Genomic DNA, 23,613 nt, shown 5'->3' with positions numbered 1-23,613 from the left:
TGTGCCGGTGCAGGAGCCCAAACCCAGCTGGTGGCCCTTGCCTTGGGGACAAGGGGACTTGGGGCTGTGACTTTGAGCCTGAAGAGCTGGATCACTGCTCCTCTAGTGCCAGCACCGTGCCACGGCCACGGCTCCCTCGGGGGAGCGGACCTCAGGGTCAGGGGGAGCGGGTGACGGCACCTGCCCCGGGAGGTCTCCCCGGGACGGATCCTGACCCAGCACCCACCCCCCCCTCCAGGCTTACCTGCTGCAGACGGTGGAGGGGAAGCACCAGGACCTGAAGTACATTTCCCCCGAAATGGTAAGGGAGCAGCAACCTCTCCCCGAAACCCACCGCGGGGCTACCTGCCTGGCCCCCCCACCCCATGCCCTCCCCTCGCAGATGGTGGCGGTGCTGACGGGGCAGTTCAGCAGCTTCATCGATAGCTGCGTGATCGTGGACTGCAGGTACCCCTACGAGTACGAGGGAGGCCACATCAAGGTCAGAACCGCTGCTGCGCCCCTCGGGGCTGGGGACGGGGTGGGGGGGCTTCTGCGGGGTGGGGGAAACTCAAACCCATCAAACCTTAGAGCCCCCCGCAAAGGTGCTGAGCTGCAACTGGAAGGAGGAAGGGTGATGATGCCCCAGTATCAGGGGTGGCAGTGGGAGGTTGGGGTGGCATACTGAGCCCCCCCTGGATGAAACAGGAGGTGGGAGGGGATGAAGGTGCCTCCTCTCCCTCCCCAGGGCGCCATCAACCTGCCGATGGAGCAGGACGTGGAGGAGTTCCTGCTGAAGAAGCCCATCGTGCCCTTCGACGCCAGCAAGAGGGTGATCGTCATCTTCCACTGCGAGTTCTCCTCCGAGAGGGGGCCCAGGATGTGAGTGGGGGGGGCGGTGGGTGCTGGGGTCTGCCGGACCCCCCGGGCACGGCCGGATCCTGGCTTGGTGACAATCCCTGCCGCAGCCCCTTCCCATCGCCTTCCCCTGTCCCGCAGGTGCCGGTTCGTTAGGGAGAAGGACCGAGCCTGTAACGAGTACCCCCACCTCCACTACCCCGAGCTCTACGTCTTGAAGGGGGGGTACCGGGAGTTCTTCCCCCAGTACCAGGTGAGCCCCCCATCTTTGCCCCCTCTGTGGGAGGGGGTCCCTGGCAGGAGAGGGAGGGCTGGGGGGAAGCGCCCTCTCCCCTCCCCAAACCCTGCCCTGTGGGGGGACAAAAAGAAGGGGTCTGGCGCTGAGCACCCTCCATGAGGATGGTACCGGGGCAGCGGACCGTGCCGGGGGTTCCTGGGGTGCTGGGTTTGCCCGTGGGTGGGTGGGTGCCGCGCTGCGGGTGCTGACGGGGCCACGGGTGCCCAGACGCACTGCGAGCCCCAGGACTACCGCCCCATGCACCACAAGGACTTCAAGGAGGACCTGCGCAAGTTCCGCCTGAAGAGCCGCACCTGGGCGGGTGAACGCAGCAAGCGAGAGCTCTACAGCCGCCTCAAGAACTTCTGATGGCTCAGGGGGGGACCCCCGCAGCCCCCCGACACCCCCCCCCGGGGCTGCTGTCAGGCACCATCTCCCAACCCAAAACCTGGCCACCCCCCCTCCCCTCTGTTGGGTGCCCTTAGCAGCAGGGGGGGGGTGTGGTTGTGGTTTTACCCTAAAAAAAGGGTAAAAAGGGTTTAGGTTTTACCCTAAATGGGGGCGGGGGGGGGGGGGGAGCGGGGGCAATGCCTGGGATTGTTCCATCCAGTCCAGGCCCTAAGTCACTGCCGGGGTCTGGGGCAGGGGGTGGGATGCCTTCCCCCAGCTCTCCCCTTCCCGGCAGCAGCGATGGGGCTCAGGGGCTGTGGGGCAGCCCCCCAAGCCCGTGACCCCCTTCCCCTTGCACCCCGGGCCGGTGTGGGGCTGTGCCAGCCCTGGGAAAGCCACTGCGCTGCAGCACATCTCTGAGCCGGGGCGGGGGGGAGACGGAGCTGGGCAGACCCTCTCTGGGGCTGGGGGGGCCCCCAGGGAGGGGGGGGGGGCCCCAGGGAGGGGGGGGGGGCCCCGGTGGGGCTTAATTGGCAGAACTATTGCAGAAAAGCACTTAAACCTCCTTTCCCACCCTTCTCCGCTTGCAGGGGTGGCAGGTACCCTGTGGGTGCCCCTTGTTACCTGCCTTTGTTTGGGGTTTGTGTTGCTGTTGCTTTTTTTTTTTGCCCCCCCATCTTATTTAAAGTGGTTAACTTTGGGGGGGTGGGAGGGGGTTCACCCTGACCCCCGGAGTTGGGCTGTGGCACCCGTGGCCTATGAAATGGTGGCCATTGCCATAGCACCGGGAGCTGGGGAGGAGGGTGGGAAGCCTTTCTGCGGCCGGGAGCTTGTGTTGTTGGGCTGTACCCATGTGTCTTGTCTATTTTTATGTTGTGTTTGGTTGGTTTTTACACTCCCAGTTTAATAGTTTATTCAGGAGGGAGAACAAACTCATGTCCTTGGCTCTGGTCTGTGCGTGCGCCACAAAGCAAAGGGGGCTGTGTGGGGTGGGTCCCCTTGTGTCCCCTGCGTCCCCTGTCCAGGGGTGGCTGGGCTGGAGGGGCCTTGGGGCGAAGGAGAGCTCTTTGCAGGAGAGAGGGTCGGGGTGATGGTGTTCCTGTGGGGCTCCCCCATGGCGGCTGGGGCAGGGACAAAGGGTGACCTCTTCAACCCTGTCCCTGTGCAGTGGGATGGCAGCAGCCCCAGCTGGGGCAAGGGGCTGGCCCGGACGCCAAGCAGGCACCACGGCGGGGACCCCCAGAGCTCTGCCCCACTCCTGCACAGCCACCCCACGGTGGTGCTGGCAGCTCCTGGGCCGCTGTGGGGGGACACCGGGGCCATGGGTCACAGCTGGACCCCCAGGGTCATGTGTGGGGCAGGAGAGAGGGACCAGGGGCTCCCACAGCCCAGGCAGCACTTCCTGGGGGGCACCCCACACCCTGGCTGTCACACCCCGAGGGGTGCTGTCGTTCCCCCCCAGCCCCACGGTGGTCCTGTGCCCCCCCCCCCCCCCCCCCCCCAGGCCATGCTGTCCCCAGGCCATGCTGCTCCCCCCAGGCCCTACTTCCTCCTCCTCCCCCGCCCACCAGCCCCTATCCGCCAATCAGCGCGCCGCCCGAGCAGCCTTGGCAAATCACGACCCGGCGCTGTCACGTGCGGCGGGTCGGCGCCAAGCTTCCCCGCCCCTCTCTCTTCACCCACCAATCACCGCCGCTTTTCCCTTCCGTATCGGCCAACCGCCGCCGTCCCGCGCGCTGCGCCAATCCCAGCACGGACCCCGGCGCACCCGCCGGCCAATAGCGACGGGCGGAGGGGCGGGCCTGTCCCCCGTGACGGGCGGCGGGCCGGGGTCGCGGCGGCGTTGCCATGGTGCGGGCGTTCCTGCTGCTGGCGCTGGGCGGGCCGCACCCCCCCGCGCCCCCCCGGGCCCCCCCGGACCCCCCCGCGCCCCCGGACCCCCCCGGGCCCCCGGACCCCGCCCCCTGCCGCGTGCTGTACGCGCGCGCCTTCGGGACCCCCCCCGGCGCCGCCCCCGGGGCCCCCCCCCGGCAGCGCCTCCGCCGCAAGGAGCAGCTGGTGGCCGTGGCCAGGTACCCGGGCCAACCCCCCCCCGGGGGGCACCCCCTCCCTGGGCCCCCCCTTCCTGGGGATGCCGGGCTCGGTGGGACCCCCGCGACCCTCAGGGTTGTGACACCCCCGCTCTGGCAGTCCCAGGCTCATCGGGACCCCCGGGGCGGTGACAGCCCCGTCCTCTCCCTGGGACCCCCCCCAGCCATGATACCCCCTCTTTAGGGGGGGGTCCTGGGCTTTGCAGCACCCCCAGGGCGGTGACACCCCCTCTCCGTGGACACTGCCCCCTTCCTGGGTGGCCCTGGGCTCGGTGGGACCCCTAGGACCTTAACCCCCTCCCTTCTCTGGGACCCCCGGAGCTGTGACAGCCCTCTTTTTTGGGGGGGCAGGGCTCAGTGGGACCCCTGGGGTGGTGACACCCCCCTCAGCATGCCACCCCCCCCCCCTTCCTGAAGATGCTGGGCTTGGTGGGACCCCCACAACCACAAGCACCCTGCCAGGACCCCCAGCGTTGTGACACCCCCCCTCTGGCAGTCCCAGGCTCATCAGGACCCCCAGGGCCATGACACCCCTTTTTGGGGGGGGGGGGGGGCTTGGCAGAACCCCTGGGGCAGTGACACCCTCTCCGTGGGACCCCCCCACCCTTCTAGGGGACCTGGGCTCATCAGGACCCCCAGGGTGGTGACACCCCATCTCAGTGGGATCCCCCTTCCTGGGGGGCTCTAGGCTCAGTGGGACCCCCAGAGCTGTGACAGTCTCCTTTTGGGGGGCCAGGGCTCGGCGGGACCCCCAGGGCCCGGGTCCCACAGCCCCTGGGGGTCCCGCTGAGCCATGGCCCCCCCAGTAGAGGGGGTCACCCTGTCCCTGTATGGGGGGGGTGTCTTAACCCGAGGGTCCCCCCTTCTCTCACAGGCAAGTGTCCTCCCAGTGCCGGCTGCTTCAGTCATCCTCGGGGTGCCCGTCCTCCCCCCAACTCCCCCAACTCCCCGACGAGCCGATGTCGTTGCAAGATGCCCCAGGGGGGCTTTTCCAGCTGCCCCCGGGGACCCCTTCCCGGAACAGGTGACGGTAGCCTGGTTGTCAGTGTTGGCCCTCGCCTTCGCCTTGGTTTGTGACCCCCAAGAGAATCTATCGCTAGCCGAAATCACCCTACGCCGCCTGGCCCCCCGCCTGCTCACCTCCCTGCGCCTCCTCGGCCCCGGCGCCGACGTCCTGCTCCGACCCGAGATCGCCGATGTCCTCCTCGATCGTCTCCTGCCCCACGGCCAGATGCTTTTCCTCAATGAACGTTTCCTCCAGGCGATGGACCGGGAGATGAGCATCAAAACATCCCGCTGAGCTACAGTCGGCACCCCTGCCCGGCACCCCCAGATATTTTGCGGGGAGAGACAAGAGAGGGATCGGAAACGGTTGCCAAGCCCCAGCAGGATGGACAGAAAAAGCGGCTCAGGAATAAAGAGCAAGGAGCCAACAAAGAGCAGGTTTTTAATCTGTTTATCCCCCCGGATGCCGTCGTGGGAGGGCTGGGGAGCGCTGATAGCCGTCCCCATAAAAATCCACTGGGAGCTGGGACGGTGCCGTGTTCCCGCACTGCTTCGCCTGTGCAGGACAGTGGGCGGTGGCTCCGTGGGGCCGTAAATGGACGTTAAAAAAGAGGTGGTTCTGCCCTGGGGGGTTCTGCAGAGCTCCCACCCACCAGCCCAAAGGGTGGACCGGTGCTGGGGGCCTCCGTCCCCTCCCTGCGAGGGACCCCGGGTTGGGGTTTCCCCGGCCGGCTGCTTTGGGGCAGGCGGAGGGTCTCTGGCGGGGGAGCAGCGGCTGTGGGCAGCGCAAGTCCCCTCTGCTGTGGGACGGGACAGCTGGAGACAGGGGTCTGTCACCTCGGGACGGGAGGGACCCCAGGGGGGACGGGGCAGCCGGGGGTTGCAACCGGCCCTGGTGCATCGTGGTCACCGGGGTGGAGGATCGGATAAAGAGGCAGCGGGGCAGGACGTGGCCGTGCGCTCGGCACAGGGGGTTGGTTGTCCCCAAATGATGCCACTCGGGGTGGCGGGGGACACATGTGACACCCTGGGAGGTGGCAGGAGCCGGCACCCACCCTCCCAGCTCCGCAGGGCGCAGCGGTGAGCAGGGTGCCAGGAGAGCCGGGGAGCAGGGAGCTGTTGTGTCCGGCTCTCCCGCCACCGCCGCCATGCTGGGGACGGGCTGGGTGCTGCCTGGCCCTGTGGAGGGGCTGCCGGGGGGGGCAGACCCAAAACGCTTCCCCCTGTAACCACACCGGTAAAGCTGAAGCACCCAGGGAGCGGCGGTGGGCATCGGTGGTGCCGGGTTTCGGCTGTGGTGGGTCTCTCTGGCCGTGATGCTGGGTGGGATCCGGCCAGGCACGCCCGTGGGGGCTGCAGGCGCAGAGGGGTCCCAGTGCTCCCTCCCACCGCACTTGCAGGGCGAGGGGACGGATCCGTCCCTCCCACAGCACTCGTAGGAGGCCCACGACACGAGAGCTGTGGCACCGTGGTTGATGCCAGCAAAGGTCCCCAAGGCGGGCAAGGCAGGGCAGAGGGGCTGGGGGGTCCAGGGGGGGACCTCACTGCGTGCCGGGGGCTGTGGGGGTGATGGAACCAACCCCCCCTCGGCGGGGAGGGCGAGAGGCAGCTGGAGGAGGTGCAAAAGGAGCAATTTAATCAGGGCTGAGCGAAGGGCTCTCGACGCGGTGGGCAGCGCCGGGATGGCGCCGGGGTCTGAAGCATCGTCGGTGGCGGCAGCGTTGTGGCACGGGTGCTCGCCTGGGGGCTGCCCTGCTTCAGGGAGGAGCAGGGGGTCCCTGGGGGGCTCATCCGGCACGCGTGCGTGGGGCAAGCAGGCCAGCAGCGGATCCGGCAGCGGATCCGGCAGTGGGGCGTCAGGGTGGGCTCAGGTCCCTCTTGCAGATCCAGAGGAAGGTGAAGTTGCAGTTATGGTCGTTCCAGAGGCCGTTGCCCACGGGGTGGATCTGGGCGCAGCCCTCCCGGCCCTGCTGCCCGTGGTCCGTGTTGTCCGGCTGCCCCGCCGCCCAGAAGCTGCCGGGGCAGAGCGGGCTCAGCGGTGGGATGCCGGGGGTGCCGGTCTCCCTCCCCCCCAAGCCCTTCTCACCTCTGGGCTTGGCTGTAGGCAGTCCCGTCCACCCAGCGCCAGGAGCCCCCAGGGCCGGTGGCCACCAGCCCGATCCAGTAGAATCCTCCCCTCGCCTCCTGCGCCAGGTACTCCTGCGGGACAGGGCACGGGATGCGGGCAGGAGGGTTCGCGGGCAGGAGATGGTGTGGGCAAGAGGGAGCGTGGGCAGGAGCGGACATGGGCAGGAGGACACGCAGGCAGGAGGGTATGTGGACCAGGAGGGGACACAGGCAGGAGGGTACACGGCAGGAGGGTGCGCAGGAGCAGGCAGCAGCAGGGGCAGGAGAGGGTGGCGATGGGCACCGCAGCCCTGGGGCACCCACCTGCTCCTCGAGGCTGGTGATGGAGGCGAGGTGGGAGTGCGTGGAGCGGCAGGCGGCCTCCGCCTTGTCCCAGGCCTTCTGCTCCTCCGAGAAGTAGTAGATCTTCCCCCGGTGGTACCGCCAGCCCAGGGACAGCCCCTGCAGCCACCGCCCTGGGGAGCAGGCAGCCGTGGGGCCGGGGTGCCCACTGCCAGGGGAGCTAAGGTGGCCCAGGGACGGGTGTCACCCCCACCACCACCCCCGCCGGACGTTACCAAGTTGCTCCTTCCACCTCTGCACCGCTGCCGGGCTCTCACCACGGCTCCGGGTACCTGCCACGGGGTCAGGGAGAGGAGCCGGCAGCAGCCTGCCCACCACCCCAGGCAGGGGCTGGAGGGCAGGGGCTGCGGGCCGGGGACAGGGGTTGGGGACAGGGACTGGAGGGCAGGGGCTGTGGACAGGGGCTGCGGGCAGGAGCTGGGGTACTGGAGGCACCCCCAGGGTCCCACTCACCGTTGGGGTCAGGCAGCAGAAAGGCCCCAAGTGCCGCCAGCTCTGCCCGTGCTTCCCGCAGCTCCACATGGCCCTGCACGTCTGGGAAGGGCAGGGCAGTGGGTCAGTGCCGTGCCAGGGCTGTCCGTGGGCTCCTGCCCGCTCAACAGCCCCTGCCTGCTCCTGGCCGCTGCCAGGCATCACCGGGGCCCCCCGGTAGCACTTACGCAGGGTGATGAGGGCTACCACGGTGGCTCCAAGCACCAGGACCACCCCTGTGCCCACGGCCAGGATGGTGCCCACCGTCCAGCGGGATATGGCCAGAGGAGACCCGGGTGCCAGCGCTGCGGGAGAGAAGCCAGAGGTGCCTTGAGCCAGGGCTTGAGCCACCCCGGGGGACCCCGGCACTGCCGGAGAGGAGCCGGGCTGGGGAAGGAAGGGGCTCAGCCAGCTGCTTGCTCCTTCCCGCAGCATCCCAGCCGGGCAGCGCTTACCTTGAGCAGGGCTGGGCGGGTAGCGGATCTGCAGGCTCTCGTACAGGTCTGGCCCTGCCGTGGCCATCCCCAGCCACCGGCCCGGCTCGGGGAGCTGCTTCCTGCCAGAGCTTCGGCACACGCTGGCAACAGCAGCCCAAAGCACCAGGAAAGGGAAGCTGGGAGCTGGGCACCCGCAGCGGCTTATGGGTGCTGGTTCCTGCCTTCGGCCAGGGCATCACACGTGTCCCCCCGCCCCAAGTAGCATAGTCTGGGGACAACCCCCCGTTACAGGGCACACGGCCATGTCCCAGCCCTGGACTGGGGACTCCCTGACCCCCCCCCCATGGCCAGCTCCTGCCCCAGCCCCTGCCTCAGCCCCTGGCCCTGGGGGTTTGTCCCAAAACACATCTCAATTGCAATTTGTGTTTCCCACCCTCAGACACAGAAACATTGGGGGAACCTCGGAATCCCAGGAGGGAACCGGCTTCCCTGGTCCCGGTGAGCGGCGGCGGGGGCAATGCACCCAGCCCGGTGTGCCCGGCGCTGCAGGGCTCCCAGCCCTCCTCCTCCTCGTCTGCCAGGAGGGCAGGCAGCCCTCAAATGGGGCTGGCAGAGTGCTCTTATCAAGAGGGGAAGGGCTGTTGTTATCATCATCATCATCATCATCATCATCATCATCATCATCATCATCATCGTCATCATCGCTGTGATGTGCACAGGCAGTGCTCTGCCCAGCTGGGAAGCCACACGGAGGGGCATGAGGACAGATGCCCAGGACAGGCATTATCCCAGCAGGATCCGTGCCAGTTCGGGAGTGAGGAGCTGCTGTCCGGCACGGGGGGGAAGCCACATGTGTGTGGACCGTGCTGGGGGTTGCAACCGGCATGTCCCGGCGGCACCGTGCGGACTGGAGCTCCCCGCCAGCAGTGAACCCCAAAGTGGGGGTCCATGCCTGGGGAGGGGCTCGCCCCTGCCGCCACTGTGGGATCTGCTCGGGGCCACTCGGCTCCTCCCGGCACCGACCCCGGCGCTGCGGCAGGATGCCCAGCACCACCTGGCACCACCACCCATGGCACAGACCTCACTGGTGCCAGCACCGCACCGTCCCAGGCCCCGGCTGTCCACACTCTGCTCCAGAAACACTGGGACGTGGTATGTCAGGACTTCTAGATTTTGGGGTTTTTTTTCCCCATTTTGGCCCAAATCACCGGGGGCTGCGCCAGTGGCCCTGCGGTGGGCAGAGCTTCATCCTCCTCCTCCCCTGCTCTTCCCCTTCCCCGCTCCCCCTCCCCAGGGCACAGACCCCCCTGGCTTGGTGGTGACAGTGCCGTCCCCATTCCTGGCACCCCCTGAGCTCCAGCTGAGTTGCTGGCTGGCTCGGAGCCGGCTGCCGGCACCAAATCAGAGGCAGCCCCGGGTGCACCGGGGTGGCAAGGGACCACCACTGAGGCTCCCTGCAGCCACACACGGCACTTCTCCAGGTTCTCCACCTCGCCTGCAAGCCCTCCCCTTTTAGCGGCTCCATTTAACTTCCTTTTAATGCATTTTTTCCCATTTAAGCCCCTTTTCTTTAGCTAAGTGTTAGCGTAATGGACTTTTTTTTTGTGCGTGGCTTTTGTGTTTGGAAGACTTTTGGGTTTGGCTGCATGGTGGGCTCCGCAGCAGAGCTGGGTTTTGGTGCTTATCTCTCGAGCCACATCTACGTGGCCAGCCCCAGAGGGGAGAGGAGCAGCAGGGCTGAGCGTGGCTGAGGGGCTCCGCAGAGCCTGGACCCCCATCCCGGGCAACGCCTGGTTTCCTCCTGCTTGTGCCGAGGCTTGTTGTCCAGGAACGGCGGAACAGGACGCACGGACAGCCGCGTTCCCCGATGTGCCTCGGCTGAGGACACGGCGCGGGGGGAGAGGTCCTACATGGGACCTCGAGCATCATTTCTACATCAAACCTGGTTTCATATTTGTGAGTCTCTGGGGGATCGACTGAATTCTCCTGTTACCGCGATTGTCTTTTCTGCCCTGGCAGAGACCCGCAGCCTCTCTGGCTTTCCTTGGCATTCTATAGACACTGTCAGCATCCTTCTCCACTCACCGGTGCTGTAGCTCTACTTTGCCTTTCTTGGTTGGGCTTCCAGTCCATGAAGGTTCTCTGCTTACACTGGACACGAGGAAAAGGTTCTTCACCGAGAGGGTGGTCAGTCACTGGAACAGGCTCCCCAGGGAAGCGGTCATGGCACCAAGCCTGTCAGCGCTCAAGGAGCATCTGCATGACGCTCTTAGTCATATGGTTTAGCATTAGGTAGTCCTGCGCAGAGCAGGGAGTTGGACTCTGATCCTGATGGCTCCCTTCCAGCTCGGGGTGTTCTGTGACTTGATGATTCTATTGGCATAATAATAACGTTTAATTTATTGGGTTGCCCTTTGCTTTTCTGTCAACACAACTCCATCGTTCCTACATCACGTGGAACGTGGATATGGACCATAAGCCTTGAGTCTTTTGTTTCCTACCTGAATTTCTATGAAGTTTTTCAGAGATATGGTACCACCAAAACCAGGAGTGGCATCGGATGGAGGCTCTCAGCCATTCGGAGCTGCCGGGACCTTGAGGGGTAGTTGAGAGGATGCGGCCGGGGTTTACGGCAGTGTGAAAGGGGGTGAGTCAGGTCGGACGTTACCCAACGCCCGTCACCAAGAGGCTGGATGATGCTGCAGAAATGGCCAGAGGAAGATGAAACAGCCAGAGAGGAGGAAGGAAGCCGGCTCAGCTGCGGGTTGCAGAAGCAGCAAATCATAGAGTCACAGAATATCTCGAGTTGGAAGGGAGCCATCAGGACCATCGAGTCCATCCCACTGCGAGGAGCAGGACGAGGAGCAGGGAGTTGGACTCGGTGAGCCTGACGGGTCCCTTCCAACTCGAGATATTCTCTGATTCTTTGTCTACCTAAAACTAAACCATATGACTAAGAGCATCATCCAGATGCTCCTTGAACTCTGCCGGACTTGGTGTCGTGACCACTTCCCTGGGGAGCCTGTTCAACTCTAATAGTTTGATGTTCTTCTTCTATTGCGGCGCCCAAAACTGCACCCAGGACTCCAGGTGGGGACAATCACCTCCCTTGGCCGGCTAGCGATGCTCTGCTTGATGCACCCCAGGACACGGTTGGCCCGTTGGCTGCCAGGGCACACCGTTGACTCCTATTCAACTTGCCATCAACCCAAACCCCCAGATTCCTTGCCGCGGGGCTGCTCTCCAGCCTCTCATCCCCCAACTTGTACGTATATCCAGGATTACCCGTCCCAGGTGGAGAATCCAGCACTTGCTCTTGTTAAATTTCATACGGTTGGTGATTGCCCGGCTGTCTAGTCTATCCAGAGCTCTCTGTAAGGCCTCTCTACCCTCGAGGGAGTCCACAGCTCCTCCTAGTTCACTGTCATCAGCAAACTTAATGTACATTCGATTCCTGCGTCCAGATCATTTATAAAAACATTAAAGAGCACTGGCCCTAAAATTGAGCCCTGGGGAACCCCGCTGCTGACTGGCCGCCAGCCTGATGTAACCCCATTTACTACAACTCGTTGAGCCCGACCCGTCGGCCAATTGTTCACCCAACATATGATGGACTTGTCCAGCTCTGTGCTGGACAGTTTGTCCAGAAGGATACTCTGAGAGACAGTACCAAAAGCTTTGCTAAAATAAAAAAAAAACCCAAACATCTACTGGCTTCTCTTGGTCAACTAGATGGGTGACCTTGTCGTAAGAGGAAATTAAGTCGGTTAAGCAGGACTTTCCCCTCGTGGACCCGCGCTGGCTATGACCAATGGCTGCGTTCTCCCTCAAGCGGTTTTCAGTCACTCCCAGAATAACCTTCTCCGTCATCTCACCAGGCACTGAAGTGAGACCAACAGGCTGTAATTACCACGGTCTTCCTTCTCACCCTTCCTGAAAATTGGGACAACGTTTGCCAGCTTCCAGCTGACCGGGACCTCTTCAGACTCCCAAGACCCTTGAAAAATAATGGAGAGAGGTCCCACGATCCCATCGAGATGTTATCATGAGATGTTACCATGGCCTGGGGGTGCCCCGCTGGCACCGGTGAGGGGACCGGCTCTGCTCAGAGCCAGGTGAGCGATGGCAGCCACGGGCAGGGGCACCAGATGCCGGTCTGTGATCGCCAGGGCTGGGCGGAGGCAAGCAGGAGCAGGGCAGAGTCCGACGGGAGTTTTTTGGGGAGCGGATGGAGCAGCGCCCGCAGCCCGGGGTCCCCTGTGTCCCCTGGGATGCCCTGGAAGCATCACCCCGAAGTGGTGAGGACCGAAGCACTGGGCAGGCCAGCCTGGAGGAGACGGGCTCTGAGGACACGGCAAGGCAAGGGTGGCATTTGGGCACAGAGAACGGCACAGATGGGGGGTCCCTGACCCCTTCCCTCCGGTGGGAGGGCGCGTGACGTGGGGTGGGTGCCGAAGCAGCGTGGGTGCTCTGACCTGGCTGGGTGCAGACCTGGGAGCTGGGGAGGGTGGGGGGATTGGGGCCGATGCAGCCGGTTGTTGTAAGGTGGGGTTGTTTTGGGGCTGGGGAGGCGATTTCATGCTACTCTGAGCACGGTGCCCTGGAGCCGGAGCCAGTGGGCAGGCAGCGGGCGGCAGCGGTTCCCCCCTGGTCTGAGGCGCACCGAGCAAGGGCACCGGTGAGCGGACGGGAGGCAGAGACGGAGCATCCCGGACGGGGACCAGGCTGGAGCAGCTGGGGTGCATGGTGGTGGGGGAACGGGACCGCCCGGCATGGCACAGCACAGCCACCACTGTAGGATGGCAGTGGGAGTGGGATGGGAGCGGGAACTGGGCTGATCCTAGCCTGCAGGATAGGGCCACCCAAAGGCACAGCGCCGGGAGTGCCCGGCAGTCCATCTGCCTGCACATCAGGCTACCCGCATGCCCACCAGACCACCCGCATGCCCATCAGACTATCCGTGTGCCCACCGGTCCATCCCTGTGCCCATCGGACCATCCCTGCATCCATTGGACCATCCCTGCACCCATCGGACCATTCCTGCACCCACCGGTCCATCCCTGTGCCCATCGGACCACCCCTGCATCCATCGGACCATCCCTGTGCCCATCGGACCATCCCTGCATCCATCAGACCATCCGTGCACCCACCAGACCATCTGCATCCCCACCGGTCCGTGCGGGAGCACGCTGCCGTACACTCAGTCTCTGTTAAGCCGAGCCACAGCCGCCCATTCCCCGGTGAAAGCCCCAGCAGTGCCCGCACTCCCGGCAGGCACCGGGCAGCCCGGTGAAGGTGAGAGCAGCCGGCGAGCCTGGGGCCGAGGCGCAGTGCCGAGTCCCAGGCGACGGAACTCGGGCCGTGCTGGCAGAGCGAGGTGTGTCCCAGCAGCCGGGATGGGGTCGTACCTGGACACAGCATGGGGGACCCAGGGGACGTGCAGCAGCACCCAGGGACACTTGCTCACCAGCCAGCAACCATCCCCGGAGAAGCCATGTGCCCCAGATGGTGCCCCACGGGTGCGTGGTCGCTGCGAGCAGGATGGTCCTTGCATGGGTGCTGCCAGCCCCGGCTCCTGCCTGGAGCCCCGGCACCAAGAGCCGGTCCTTCCTGCCGGCGGGAGGCAGGAGCTGTGCTATCCCTGCTGCCCCATGGGGAAACTGAGGCACGGAGGAGAACGAGCGCCGCCAGCCACGCCAACGGCAGCGGGTTTGGGGCTGAGGGGCGGATCCCCACCGTTGGCACCGGGGCTGCGCAGCCAGCACCGTGCCAGCTGTGCCTCTTGCTTTGGCCTCTCTGCAGAGAGGGATTTGGCCGGATCCTCTCCCGGGGGTCTCCCTGGGTTCCTCGCTCTGCTCCTGGCAACGCACCGGGGCGAGTCCCGCGCCGAGGACGTGGGGACCCCGCAGACGTGCTGCCTGCTGGCAGGGACAGGACAGACGGACCAGGTGGGAACTGGATGCCGACCAGATGTCCACGACGGGGGCAAACTGCTCCTTGCCCCCTGCGCCACCCGACCGGGGCCAGGGCAGAGTGGGGCTGTCCCCTGTCCCCCAGCACCCCGGCAGGATGGCCGGGACCCCCATGGAGACCAGCCCAGGGAAAGCTGGAGGGGCTCCCGGGGGTCCCTCTGCAAACCGCCCCCTCCCCAGGCCATGGCAGGAGCAGCACATCTACAGCCCTCGGGCTGCATCCAACCCCCTCCTCTTGCCCCCCAGCTGGGGGTCCCGCCAGCCCAGCCCCACAGACTCAGGGACGGGGAGCTGAGAGCCCGGCCCGGCTGCGTCCCCAGCCCAGTGCCCAGTTTTGGGGTGTCTGCACCCTCTTTTTCAGCAGGACTGGGAGCCGGGGCCCCCACGATGCCGGCAGAGCGGAGCATCCCACCGGAGGCTGCTTTCCAACCAGCTCCCGGCGGGACTGGGCTGTCTCACGAGCACCGTCTGCGGGCTCTGCTGTCTCGCCAAACTCAGCCCCAAGTCAAACCAGGGGAGAAGTCCCCCTCCTCCAGAGCCGCCGGCTCCATTAAACGAGCAATTAGCGGCGCTCAGGATGTCACCGAGCGGGTGACAGGCGATTCCCAGAGACAAGCGGACCCAAACGTCTGTCCCCAAGGAGCTGTGCAGACGCACATGCAGGGGAAGGAGTAATTCAGGAAAACGGCCTTGCAAATATTACCCGAGCTGATTTATTAACTCCGAGGTCTGACTTCTTGCTCAGGTCCCCTGGGGACACACGGTGCACGGAGGAGCCCACCTGCACGCCTGCCCCGTGGCTTCCCTTCGCCCCAGGCTGGGGTCAAGCGAAACCCAGGAGAAAGGGGCCAGGTTCGGGGTGGGATCCCAGCGGGAAGCGGGGCTCGGGGTCCTGCTGCTGGGAAGGTCTCTCCCAGTCCTGTCCTTTTCCGCAGGGAGAAAAGGAAGGAGGGGGAAGTGGTGAACCCAAAACGGAGGGTGCCCAGCTGCTGTCTCTAACGGCAAAATTCAAGCTACAAAAGGCCCAGCGGGGAAGTGCCAAACTGGGACAAACTGGGTGTTGCACCTCAAAACATCCCGCGCTGAACTGGGAGGAGGGGAGCCCCATGGAGGGGCACGCACCCCCTCCGGCAGCGTGGGCTGTGCCTGCAGCTCTGCTTCCCGGTGCAGCGGGAGGAAAATCAGCTTCACCCATGGGAGACGCACCGATAAAAGCATTTGGGGGGGGCGGGCTGCAGGCTGGGGCTGTGGGGCTCAAAAGACGTGTCATCCCATCTCCCCACCCCGGTGAAGGGAGCTACACGCAGGGTCTCGCACTTCGGGACACACGCCTCTGCTTGAGCTTTGACCATCCCTGTCCAAACCCGACCCGAGGGGCTGAGCAATTCCCCGGGACACCAGACCCCGCAGCAGCATCGGCGAGGGGGAGCCGGGAGAGAACGATGGCGGGACATGCCTGGGATGTCCCCGTGCCATGGAAGCAGCTCCGCGCTGGGACCCCCGTGCGCTTTCAGCTCCCACCTTGCTTTCTAAATTTATGATTAAAGATCAGCCCTGAGTTTTCAAGGCCAGAGGAGGGTCCGTTCCCCCCAGTTTGGCACCTCTGGCCTGACACTGTGCCAAACCAGCCACAACCCTCTCCGTGCGGATGGGAGCTGCCCTGGGACCCCCCAGTTCATCCCTGCCAGCGGCAACAGCTCCCGAGACCCCGGAGGGACGGAGCAGGGATGGGGCAGGGGCTCAGAGAGACCCCGCACAGGGCCCCCAGCCAAGCACAGCCTGTCCCTGAGGGACCCACTGTCCCCAGCCGATGCTGGGGGATCCCCCCAGCCCCAGCTGACCCCCAGGACCCCAGATATTCCCAGGGGGTCCCCCCAGCCCCAGCTGACCCCCAGGACCCCAGATATTCTCAGGGGGCCCCCCAGCCCCAGCCGACCCCCAGGACCCCAGATTTTCCCAGGGGGTCCCCCCAGCCCCAGCCAACCCCAGATATTCCCATGGGGGCCCCCCAGCCCCAGCCGACCCCCATGGCCCAGATATTCCCAGGGGTTCCCCCCAGCCCCAGCTGACCCCCAGGACCCCAGATATTCCCAGGGGGTCCCCCCAGCCCCAGCTGACCCCAGATATTCGCAGGGGGTCCCCCCGGCCCCAGGTGACCCCCAGGACCCCAGATATTCCCAGGGGGTCCCCCCCAGCCCCAGCTGACCCCCAGGACCCCAGATATTCCCAGGGGGTCCCCCCAGCCCCAGCTGACCCCCAGGACCCCAGATATTCTCAGGGGGCCCCCCAGCCCCAGCTGACCCCCAGGACCCCAGATATTCCCAAGGGATCCCCCCAGCCCCAGCCGACCCCCAGGACCCCAGATTTTCCCAGGGGGTCCCCCCAGCCCCAGCCGACCCCAGATATTCCCATGGGGGCCCCCCAGCCCCAGCCGACCACCATGGCCCAGATATTCCCAGGGGGCCCCCCAGCCCCAGCTGACCCCCAGGACCCCAGATATTCTCAGGGGGCCCCCCAGCCCCAGCCGACCCCCAGGACCCCAGATTTTCCCAGGGGGTCCCCCCAGCCCCAGCTGACCCCAGATATTCGCAGGGGGTCCCCCCGGCCCCAGGTGACCCCCAGGACCCCAGATATTCTTGGGGGTCCCCCCCAGCCCCAGCTGACCCCAGATATTCCCAGGGGGTCCCCCCAGCCCCAGCTGACCCCCAGGACCCCAGATATTCCCAGGGGTTCCCCCCAGCCCCAGCTGACCCCCAGGACCCCAGCCGATCCCAAAGGACACCAGCCCCCCCCAGGAGACCTCCCCCAATCCCAAAGGACCCCGCTTGAGCCCACATTACCTCAGCCAACCCCAAAGGACCCCACCTCACCCCAGGGGGCCCCAGCTGATCCCAGAGGACCCCACCTGATCCCAAGGGATCTCAGGCGACCTCCGAGGGCCCCAGGCAATCCTTGAGGCCCTCAGCTGACCCCCTGGGGACAGGGGATCCCAGCCTGCCCCAAGGACCTCAGCCTCCCGCAGCGCCCTGCAGCCCCCCCATTCCCCTATCAAAATGGCGGCCAGAGCCTGCCCTCACCGTCTTCCCGCACCCAAGATGGCTGACGCGCGGCTGGGCGGGGCGGCGGGAGCGACGTCACCGCAGAGGGCCGCGCCCCGCTCCAAGATGGCCGTGTCCTCCCCGCTGCCCGCGCATTGCCCTTATCCAAGATGGCGGAGCACACAGCGGAGGAAAGCGCGCTGCGCCCTCTTCTAAGATGGCGGTCGCGGCGTCCGCGCAGCGCCCTGGCGCAAGGCCTCTCCGCTGTGCGCTGGGCGTAGGGGCGGGGCGGGAGAAAGCGAAAGTGGCGGAGGGACCGGATCGGCGGCGGCGGGAGCGGGAGCGGGAGCGGGAGCGGGGCCCGCCCCGGCGGGAGGCGGCCAGGCCCCGGCGGGAGGCGGCCGGGCGGCCAGGCCGCTGCTGGGCGCGGCGCGGGCGCCCCCTGCCGGGCCGGGGGAGGCGGCGGGGGCAGCGCCGGGGGGTCCCCCCTGTCTCCCCCCGGGCGGGGCTGCGGGACGCGGGGACCCCCCCGCCCCGCGGGCCATGGCGCGGCTGGAGGCGGTGGCCAACGTGGCGCTGCGGGTGCCGGGGCTGGCGCTGCTGGACCTGCTGTACCGCTGGGACGCGGCGGCCCTCGGCGACCTGCTGCGGCCCCGCCGCGGGGACCCCCCCCTCCTCCGGCCCCCCGCCCTCCGGGGCGCCTACTGCCTGGGTGAGGGCTGCGGCGGGGCGGGGGGGCCGCCCCGGGGCTGGCCGGGCTGGGGACACGGGGGGTGGCCAGGCTGGGGACACGGGGGGACACCCTGGGGGTGGGCAGGCTGGGGACACGAGGGGACCCCCCCCGGGGGTGGGCAGGTTGGGACACAGTGGGGACACCCCCCAGGGATGGCCAGGTTGGGGACACGAGGGGACAACCCCGGGGGTGGGCAGGTTGGGGACACGAGGGGACCCCCCCCGGGGGTGGGCAGGTTGGGACACAGTGGGGACACCCCCCAGGGATGGCCAGGTTGGGGACACGAGGGGACAACCCCGGGGGTGGGCAGGCTGGGGACACGAGGGGACATACAGGGGCTGGACAGGTTGCGGACACCCCAGGGATGACCAGGTTGGGGACACGAGGGGACCCCCCAGGGATGGACAGGTTGGGGACACGGGGGGACACCCTGGGGGTGGGTAGGTTGGGGACACGAGGGGACCCCCCCCGGGATGGGCAGGTTGGGGACATGAGGGGACACCCCAGAGGAGGACCAGGCTGGGGACATGCAGGGGTGGGCAGGTTGGGGACATGCAGGGGTGGGTAGGTTGGGGACCCCCCAGGGATGGCCAGGTTGGGGACACAAGGGGACACCCCAGGGATGGACAGGTTGGGGACACGAGGGGACGCCCCGGGGGAGGACCAGGGTGGGGACATGCAGGGGTGGGCAGGTTGGGGACCCCCCAGGGATGGACAGCTTGGGAAAGTGAGGGGACATGCAGGGGCTGGACAGGTTGGGGACACCCCAGGGATGACCAGGTTGGGGACACGAGGGGACACCCCAGGCCTGGCCAGGTTGGGACACAGTGGGGACACCCCAAGGGATGGCTGTGTTGGGGACATGAGGGGACATCTCATGGGGTGGACAGGTTGGGGACATGAGGGGACACCTCGTGGGTGGGATGGCTAGGTTGGGGACGTGAGGGGACATGCAGGGGCTGGACAGGTTGGGGACACCCCAGGGATGGCTGTGTTGGGGACACGAGGGGACAGCCCAGGGATGGACAGCTTGGGGACGTGAGGGGACATGCAGGGGCTGGACAGGTTGGGGACACCCCAGGGATGACCAGGTTGGGGACACGAGGGGACCCCCCAGGGATGGACAGGTTGGGGACATGAGGGGACATCCCGGAGGACAACCAGGCTGGGGACATGCAGGGGTGGGTAGGTTGGGGACCCCCCAGGGATGGCCAGGTTGGGGACACAAGGGGACACCCCAGGGATGGACAGGTTGGGGACATGAGGGGACACCCCGGGAGAGGACCAGGCTGAGGACATGCAGGGGTGGGCAGGTTGGGGACCCCCCAGGGATGGACAGCTTGGGAAAGTGAGGGGACATGCAGGGGCTGGGCAGGTTGGGGACACGAGGGGACACCCCAGGCCTGGCCAGGTTGGGACACAGTGGGGCCACCCCAAGGGATGGCTGTGTTGGGGACATGAGGGGACACCTCGTGGGATGGCTAGGTTGGGGACGTGAGGGGACATGCAGGGGCTGGACAGGTTGGGGACACCCCAGGGATGGCCAGGTTGGGGACACGGTGGGGACACCCCAAGTGATGGCCACGCTGGGGACAGGGGGACACCCAGGTCCTGGCCAGGCAGGGGACTTGAGGGGACGCTCCAAGGGATGGCCGTGTTTGGGGACACCCGGTGGGGACACCCCAAGGGCTGGCTGTGTTGGGGTCTCACTCTTCCAGCCCCTGCTGTCACCCACTCGGTGTGGGGCTGTCCCCAGAGCCGGCGGGCGCTGCGTCCCCAGCGTCGTGACCTCGGCACCGCGTGTCCCCCAGCGGTGGGGGCAGCTGTGGGTCCCAGGGCCAGGAGGTGACCCTCGCACAGCCCCATCTTACCCACGCCGCCCCGGCACGGTGACAACCATGTCATCGGAGGGGGCTGCCGGGCTGGAGGGGGGGCTTGGCCGGGCAGGGGGGGCTCTGCGGGGCCATCTCACCCCCCTGTCCCCACCCCACCACAGGCCACGTGCTGTGCGTCGTGGTGCTGATGCTGCCGGTGCGGTCCCTGGTGAAGCTCTACCTCCACCTCCTCACCGCGCTGCTGCTCGGCGCAGGGCACACGGCGGCCAGGTGAGCCCGGGGGGCCGGGGGGGCCATGCCGGGGTGCAGGGAGGGGGGGTCCAGGGGCTGATCCTCTCTCCCCGCAGGGATTACGTCCGCCGCGAGCTGGAGCACGGCTTCCAGGGCGCCGTGTACAGCGACCCCGCAGCGCTCGGCCGCTTCGCCACCGCCCTTGCAGGTGAGCCGGTGGGGGGTCCCAGCCCCCCGAGATGTCCCCTGGCAGGGGACGGGTACGGCAGCGCAGCCGTCACCCGCGGGACAACGTGTTGGGTGATGATGGCACGGCTGAGGCGGATTGTCCGCACCGCTCGGTATCGAGCAGGGGGGATGAACGCGAGCCCTGGGGGGGTTTCTTTTGCCCCCGCCACCCCGGGGCTCGCAGGGGAAGGGGCTGGGTGGTCTCTGGGTGCTGCTTGTGGCGGGGCAAGGGCAGCAGCAGGGTTTGCCGTGGGGCAGGGCTGAGCCCCACGGCGGGGCTGGCTGCGAGGTGTCCCCCCTGCCCCGTGCCTGCCCTGAGACCCCTGTCCTGTGCTCGGGTGCCGGTGCTCGGTGGCTGTGCTGGGGGAGCCGGGGAGGGGACATGGGGGTCCCACGTCCTCCCACGTGCCCAGGCGTCCCCGTCCCCTCCGCAGGCCAGCTCTGCCTGTGCGTCCTCTGCTCCCTCCTGATGAGGAGCAGGCGACCGTGGCTGTTCGGTGCCCCGCTGCTGCCGGTGCTGGCTCGCCTCTGCGGCCTCCCTCTCCACGCCCTGCCTGTCCTCGACACCTTCGCCACCGTCCTCACCGCCCTGGAGGTGCTCTACGTCCTCGGCTCCCACGTCCTCGTCCCCTTCCAGCTGGCTGCCGCTGCCTGCCGGGAGGTCGTGCAGGTGAGCGGGGCGGGGGGCTGCGGGATGGGGGGGCAGCAAGGTGGGGGGCTGCAGGGTGGGGGCTGTGGGATGGACTGGCTGCAGGATGGGGGGGCTGTGGGGCAGGGGGGCTGCGGAGCGGTGGGCTGCAGGATGGCGTTCTGCAGGATGGCGTTCTGCAGGATGGGGGGCTGCAGGGTGGGGGGGCTGCAAGATGGGGGGCTGTGGGATGGGGGGGCTGTGGGGCAGGGGGTTGCTGGATGGGGGTCCGATGCTGAGCCCAGCTTGATGCAGGGTCGGCTGCAGGGCTGTCCCCTTGCACGGCTGGGCTCCCTGCACCCTCCTTTCCCCCCACGTATGGGGCGGGATGGGGGGCAGCCCCACTGAGCGTCCTTTCCCCGCAGGCGCTGGAGGTGTACCGGCTGGTCGCGCTGGGGGTGTCCCTCTGGAGCCAGCTGGCCGTCCCGCTCCTCTTCCTCATCTTCTGGCTGGTGCTCTTCTCCCTCCGGCTCTCCTCCTTCCTCACCTCCTCCGGCAGCCCCCTGGCCCAGCAGGGCCTCCTCTTCCTCCTCCTCAGCAGGTAGGGACCAGGGCAGGCAGGAGCTGAGGGAGCTCAGCCTTCCTCCTGCATGGCTGCGGGAGGAGGATGAGGAGGGGCTGGGGCTCCGGTTTGTGCTGCCTGGCCGCTGCCAGCATCCGCGCTCACCCCGGGCTCCGTTGCAGCGCGGCCGAATGCTGCAGCACGCCCTACTCCCTCGTCGGCCTCACCTTCACCGTCTCCTACCTCGCCCTGGGCGTCCTCAACCTCTGCAAGTTTTACCTGCTGGGCTTCGGCGCCTTCCAGAACGGCAACGTCATGCACAGGTGAGCCCGCGGCGGGGGGCACGGGCAGGCGGGGGGCACGGGCAGGGATCCCTCCTCCCAGCTCTGTTTGCCTGCAGGAGCCCAGCACAGGGTGGGGGGGACGGGGGTGTCGCGGGGATTCGGGGACCGTGGCGCGTCCCCGAGGGCACAGCACACGCGGTGCCACGTGGCACGTGCCTGCGGCTGCCGGCCTCACACCCCGCTCCTGGCAGGGGGGTGACGGAGGGTGTGACGCTGCTGCTGCTGGCGCTGCAGACCGGGCTGCTCGACCTGCAGATCCTCCAGCGGACCTTCCTCCTCAGCATCATCCTCTTCATCGTGGTGACCTCCACGCTGCAGTCCATGATCGAGATAGCTGATCCCATCGTGTTGGCGTTGGGGGCCTCCCGCAACAGGTACCGGGGGAAGGAAGAGCAGCAGGATCCGGCCCGCCCCGTGCTGGCGGGGGTCCTCCCCACCCTGCGTCGGGGAAGAGCCGGGCTGGGTCCCGTGCCCTCCGTGTGCTCCCTCCGCCTCGGGTCCTCGCTGCCCGTTTTTGGGAAGAATCGGTGCCGGAGGAGGGGGCTGGAGCGCAGGGTCCCGGGGGGGTGGGTGCTGCTCCCGGGGTGGGCACGGCCCCGCTGAGCTGTGCCTCCCCTAGGAGCCCCTGGAAGCATTTCCGCGGCGTCAGCATGTGCCTCTTCTTGCTGGTTTTCCCTTGCTTCATGGCCTACAAGATCGCCCACTTCTTCCACCTGGATTTCTGGCTGCTGATCCTGGTCTCCAGCTGCATGCTCACCTCTCTGCAGGTACGGCAGCTCCCGCTCCCCCCGACTGGGGTCCCGCTGGGCACCCCGGGGTGGGCATCTCTCCCATCCCACGCCCACCACGCTGCCCCAGTCACCCTCCCCCAGCCCCGCTTGGGGACAACTGGGTGGGGGGGTGTGACTTGCCATCCGGCCGCCATCAACAAGGCGTCACTCGCCAGGTGATGGGCACCCTCTTCATCTACGCCCTCTTCATGGTGGAGCTGCTCCAGGACACGCCGCTGGAGCGGATGGACGAGATCATCTACTGCGTGAACGCGGTGAGCCGGGTGCTGGAGTTCCTGGTGGCCGTCTGCGTGGTGGGCTACGGCACCTGGGAGTCCCTCTTCGGGGAGTGGAGCTGGATGGGCGCCTCCGTCATCATCATCCACTCCTACTTCAACGTCTGGCTGCGCGCTCAGTCGGGCTGGAGGAGCTTTCTGCTGCGCCGCGAGGCTGCCAAGAAGATCAACTCCCTGCCCCGCGCCACGGGCGGGCAGCTGCGGGACCACAACGATGTCTGTGCCATCTGCTTCCAGGTCAGCACCCTCCCCTCGCCGGCACCCCTGCAGCGCCCAGGGACCCCGCGCTGGGCAGCCCTGGGGGTCCCCTGCCCGCCGGGTGACATCCTTCCCTTGCCCGTAGGACATGGAGGTGGCCGTCATCACACCCTGCAGTCACTTCTTCCATGCCACCTGCCTCCGCAAGTGGCTCTACGTGCAGGACACGTGCCCCATGTGCCACCAGCAAGTCACGCCGGCGGCCACCGGGGAGGATCCCGGCATCGGGAGGGCGGCTCAGCCAGCGCCAGCCGACGCGGACAAGGTGCCGGAGGACGGAGGAGCCGCTGCGAGCCCAGCCCCGGCTCAGCCCCGGGAGGATGGGCTGCCCGGCGTGATCCCGGGCCAGGGGGACAGCGGGGCTTCCCAGGACAATGGGGTTGGGGACCTGGGCCCCCACCACCCCACTCATCCCTCTGTGCCGCAGGAACAAGAAGCGAGTGCTGTCCCGCAGCCCCACGGGGACCCTCGCCCCAGCGTCCAGGACACGCAGCATCCGTCCCCCTCGCCCGCCAGCCTGGACCCTTTTGCCAGCCCCGAGCTCGCCACGGGGGACAGCGGGGACTCCCACAGGGGCCACCACCCCTCTTAGCACCACAGACTGCCGCCGCCGGTGCCGGGGTCCCTCTGCGGTGGCCGTGCCAGCAGCAAGCGGGGCCGGGACCCCACATGGCACCAGCCTCCCCAAATGCCCACATCCCCACGGACTCTTTTTGCAATAAAGCCGGCGCTGATGCGGCTG

At 67.2% G+C, this 23,613-nt stretch overlaps 3 protein-coding genes across 3 annotated transcripts in view; all 3 read left to right on the top strand.

Moving 5' to 3' along the window:
- The window catches only part of CDC25B (cell division cycle 25B), a 2,112-nt gene extending 625 nt beyond the window's left edge, over positions 1-1,487 (top strand). The window contains exons 2-6 of the mRNA XM_059817843.1: positions 220-301; positions 383-481; positions 728-861; positions 979-1,090; positions 1,343-1,487. Of these exons, the coding sequence (XP_059673826.1) occupies positions 220-301; positions 383-481; positions 728-861; positions 979-1,090; positions 1,343-1,483 (568 nt within the window). The 3' untranslated portion in view covers positions 1,484-1,487. The remainder of the gene's footprint in view (positions 1-219; positions 302-382; positions 482-727; positions 862-978; positions 1,091-1,342) is intronic.
- A 1,949-nt stretch (positions 1,488-3,436) lies between these two features.
- On the top strand, positions 3,437-5,014 carry AP5S1 (adaptor related protein complex 5 subunit sigma 1; the record flags this gene model as incomplete). Its single annotated transcript, XM_059817841.1, is given in 3 exon segments — positions 3,437-3,576; positions 4,469-4,590; positions 4,593-5,014. Coding segments are annotated over 3 exon segments (564 nt in total), but the record flags the coding sequence as incomplete, so codon positions are not given.
- Positions 5,015-17,529: 12,515 nt separating this feature from the next.
- Positions 17,530-23,463, top strand: LOC132317048 (RING finger protein 145-like). Its single transcript, XM_059817840.1, has 10 exons — positions 17,530-17,698; positions 19,716-19,824; positions 19,902-19,993; positions 20,448-20,683; positions 21,067-21,242; positions 21,386-21,526; positions 21,739-21,921; positions 22,167-22,314; positions 22,494-22,850; positions 22,957-23,463. The coding sequence occupies exons 1-10, from the start codon at positions 17,530-17,532 to the stop codon at positions 23,461-23,463; spliced, it is 2,118 nt and encodes a 705-aa protein (XP_059673823.1).
- The last annotated feature ends 150 nt before the right edge of the window (positions 23,464-23,613 follow it).

Source organism: Gavia stellata, chromosome 5 (assembly GCF_030936135.1).
Source record: "Gavia stellata isolate bGavSte3 chromosome 5, bGavSte3.hap2, whole genome shotgun sequence".
NCBI lineage: Eukaryota > Metazoa > Chordata > Aves > Gaviiformes > Gaviidae > Gavia > Gavia stellata.
The sequence above is the reverse complement of the archived record's forward strand: the minus strand, read 5'-3'. Positions and strand labels throughout refer to the sequence as shown.

Excerpts from the sequence above, each read along its gene's own strand:
- LOC132317048 (XM_059817840.1), top strand. The coding sequence starts at position 17,530 with ATGGCGCGGCTGGAGGCGGTGGCCAACGTGGCGCTGCGGGTGCCGGGG. Across the intron at positions 20,684-21,066 it reads CCTGCCGGGAGGTCGTGCAG|GCGCTGGAGGTGTACCGGCT; the intron begins GTGAGCGGGGCG and ends CTTTCCCCGCAG. Across the intron at positions 21,243-21,385 it reads CTCTTCCTCCTCCTCAGCAG|CGCGGCCGAATGCTGCAGCA; the intron begins GTAGGGACCAGG and ends GCTCCGTTGCAG.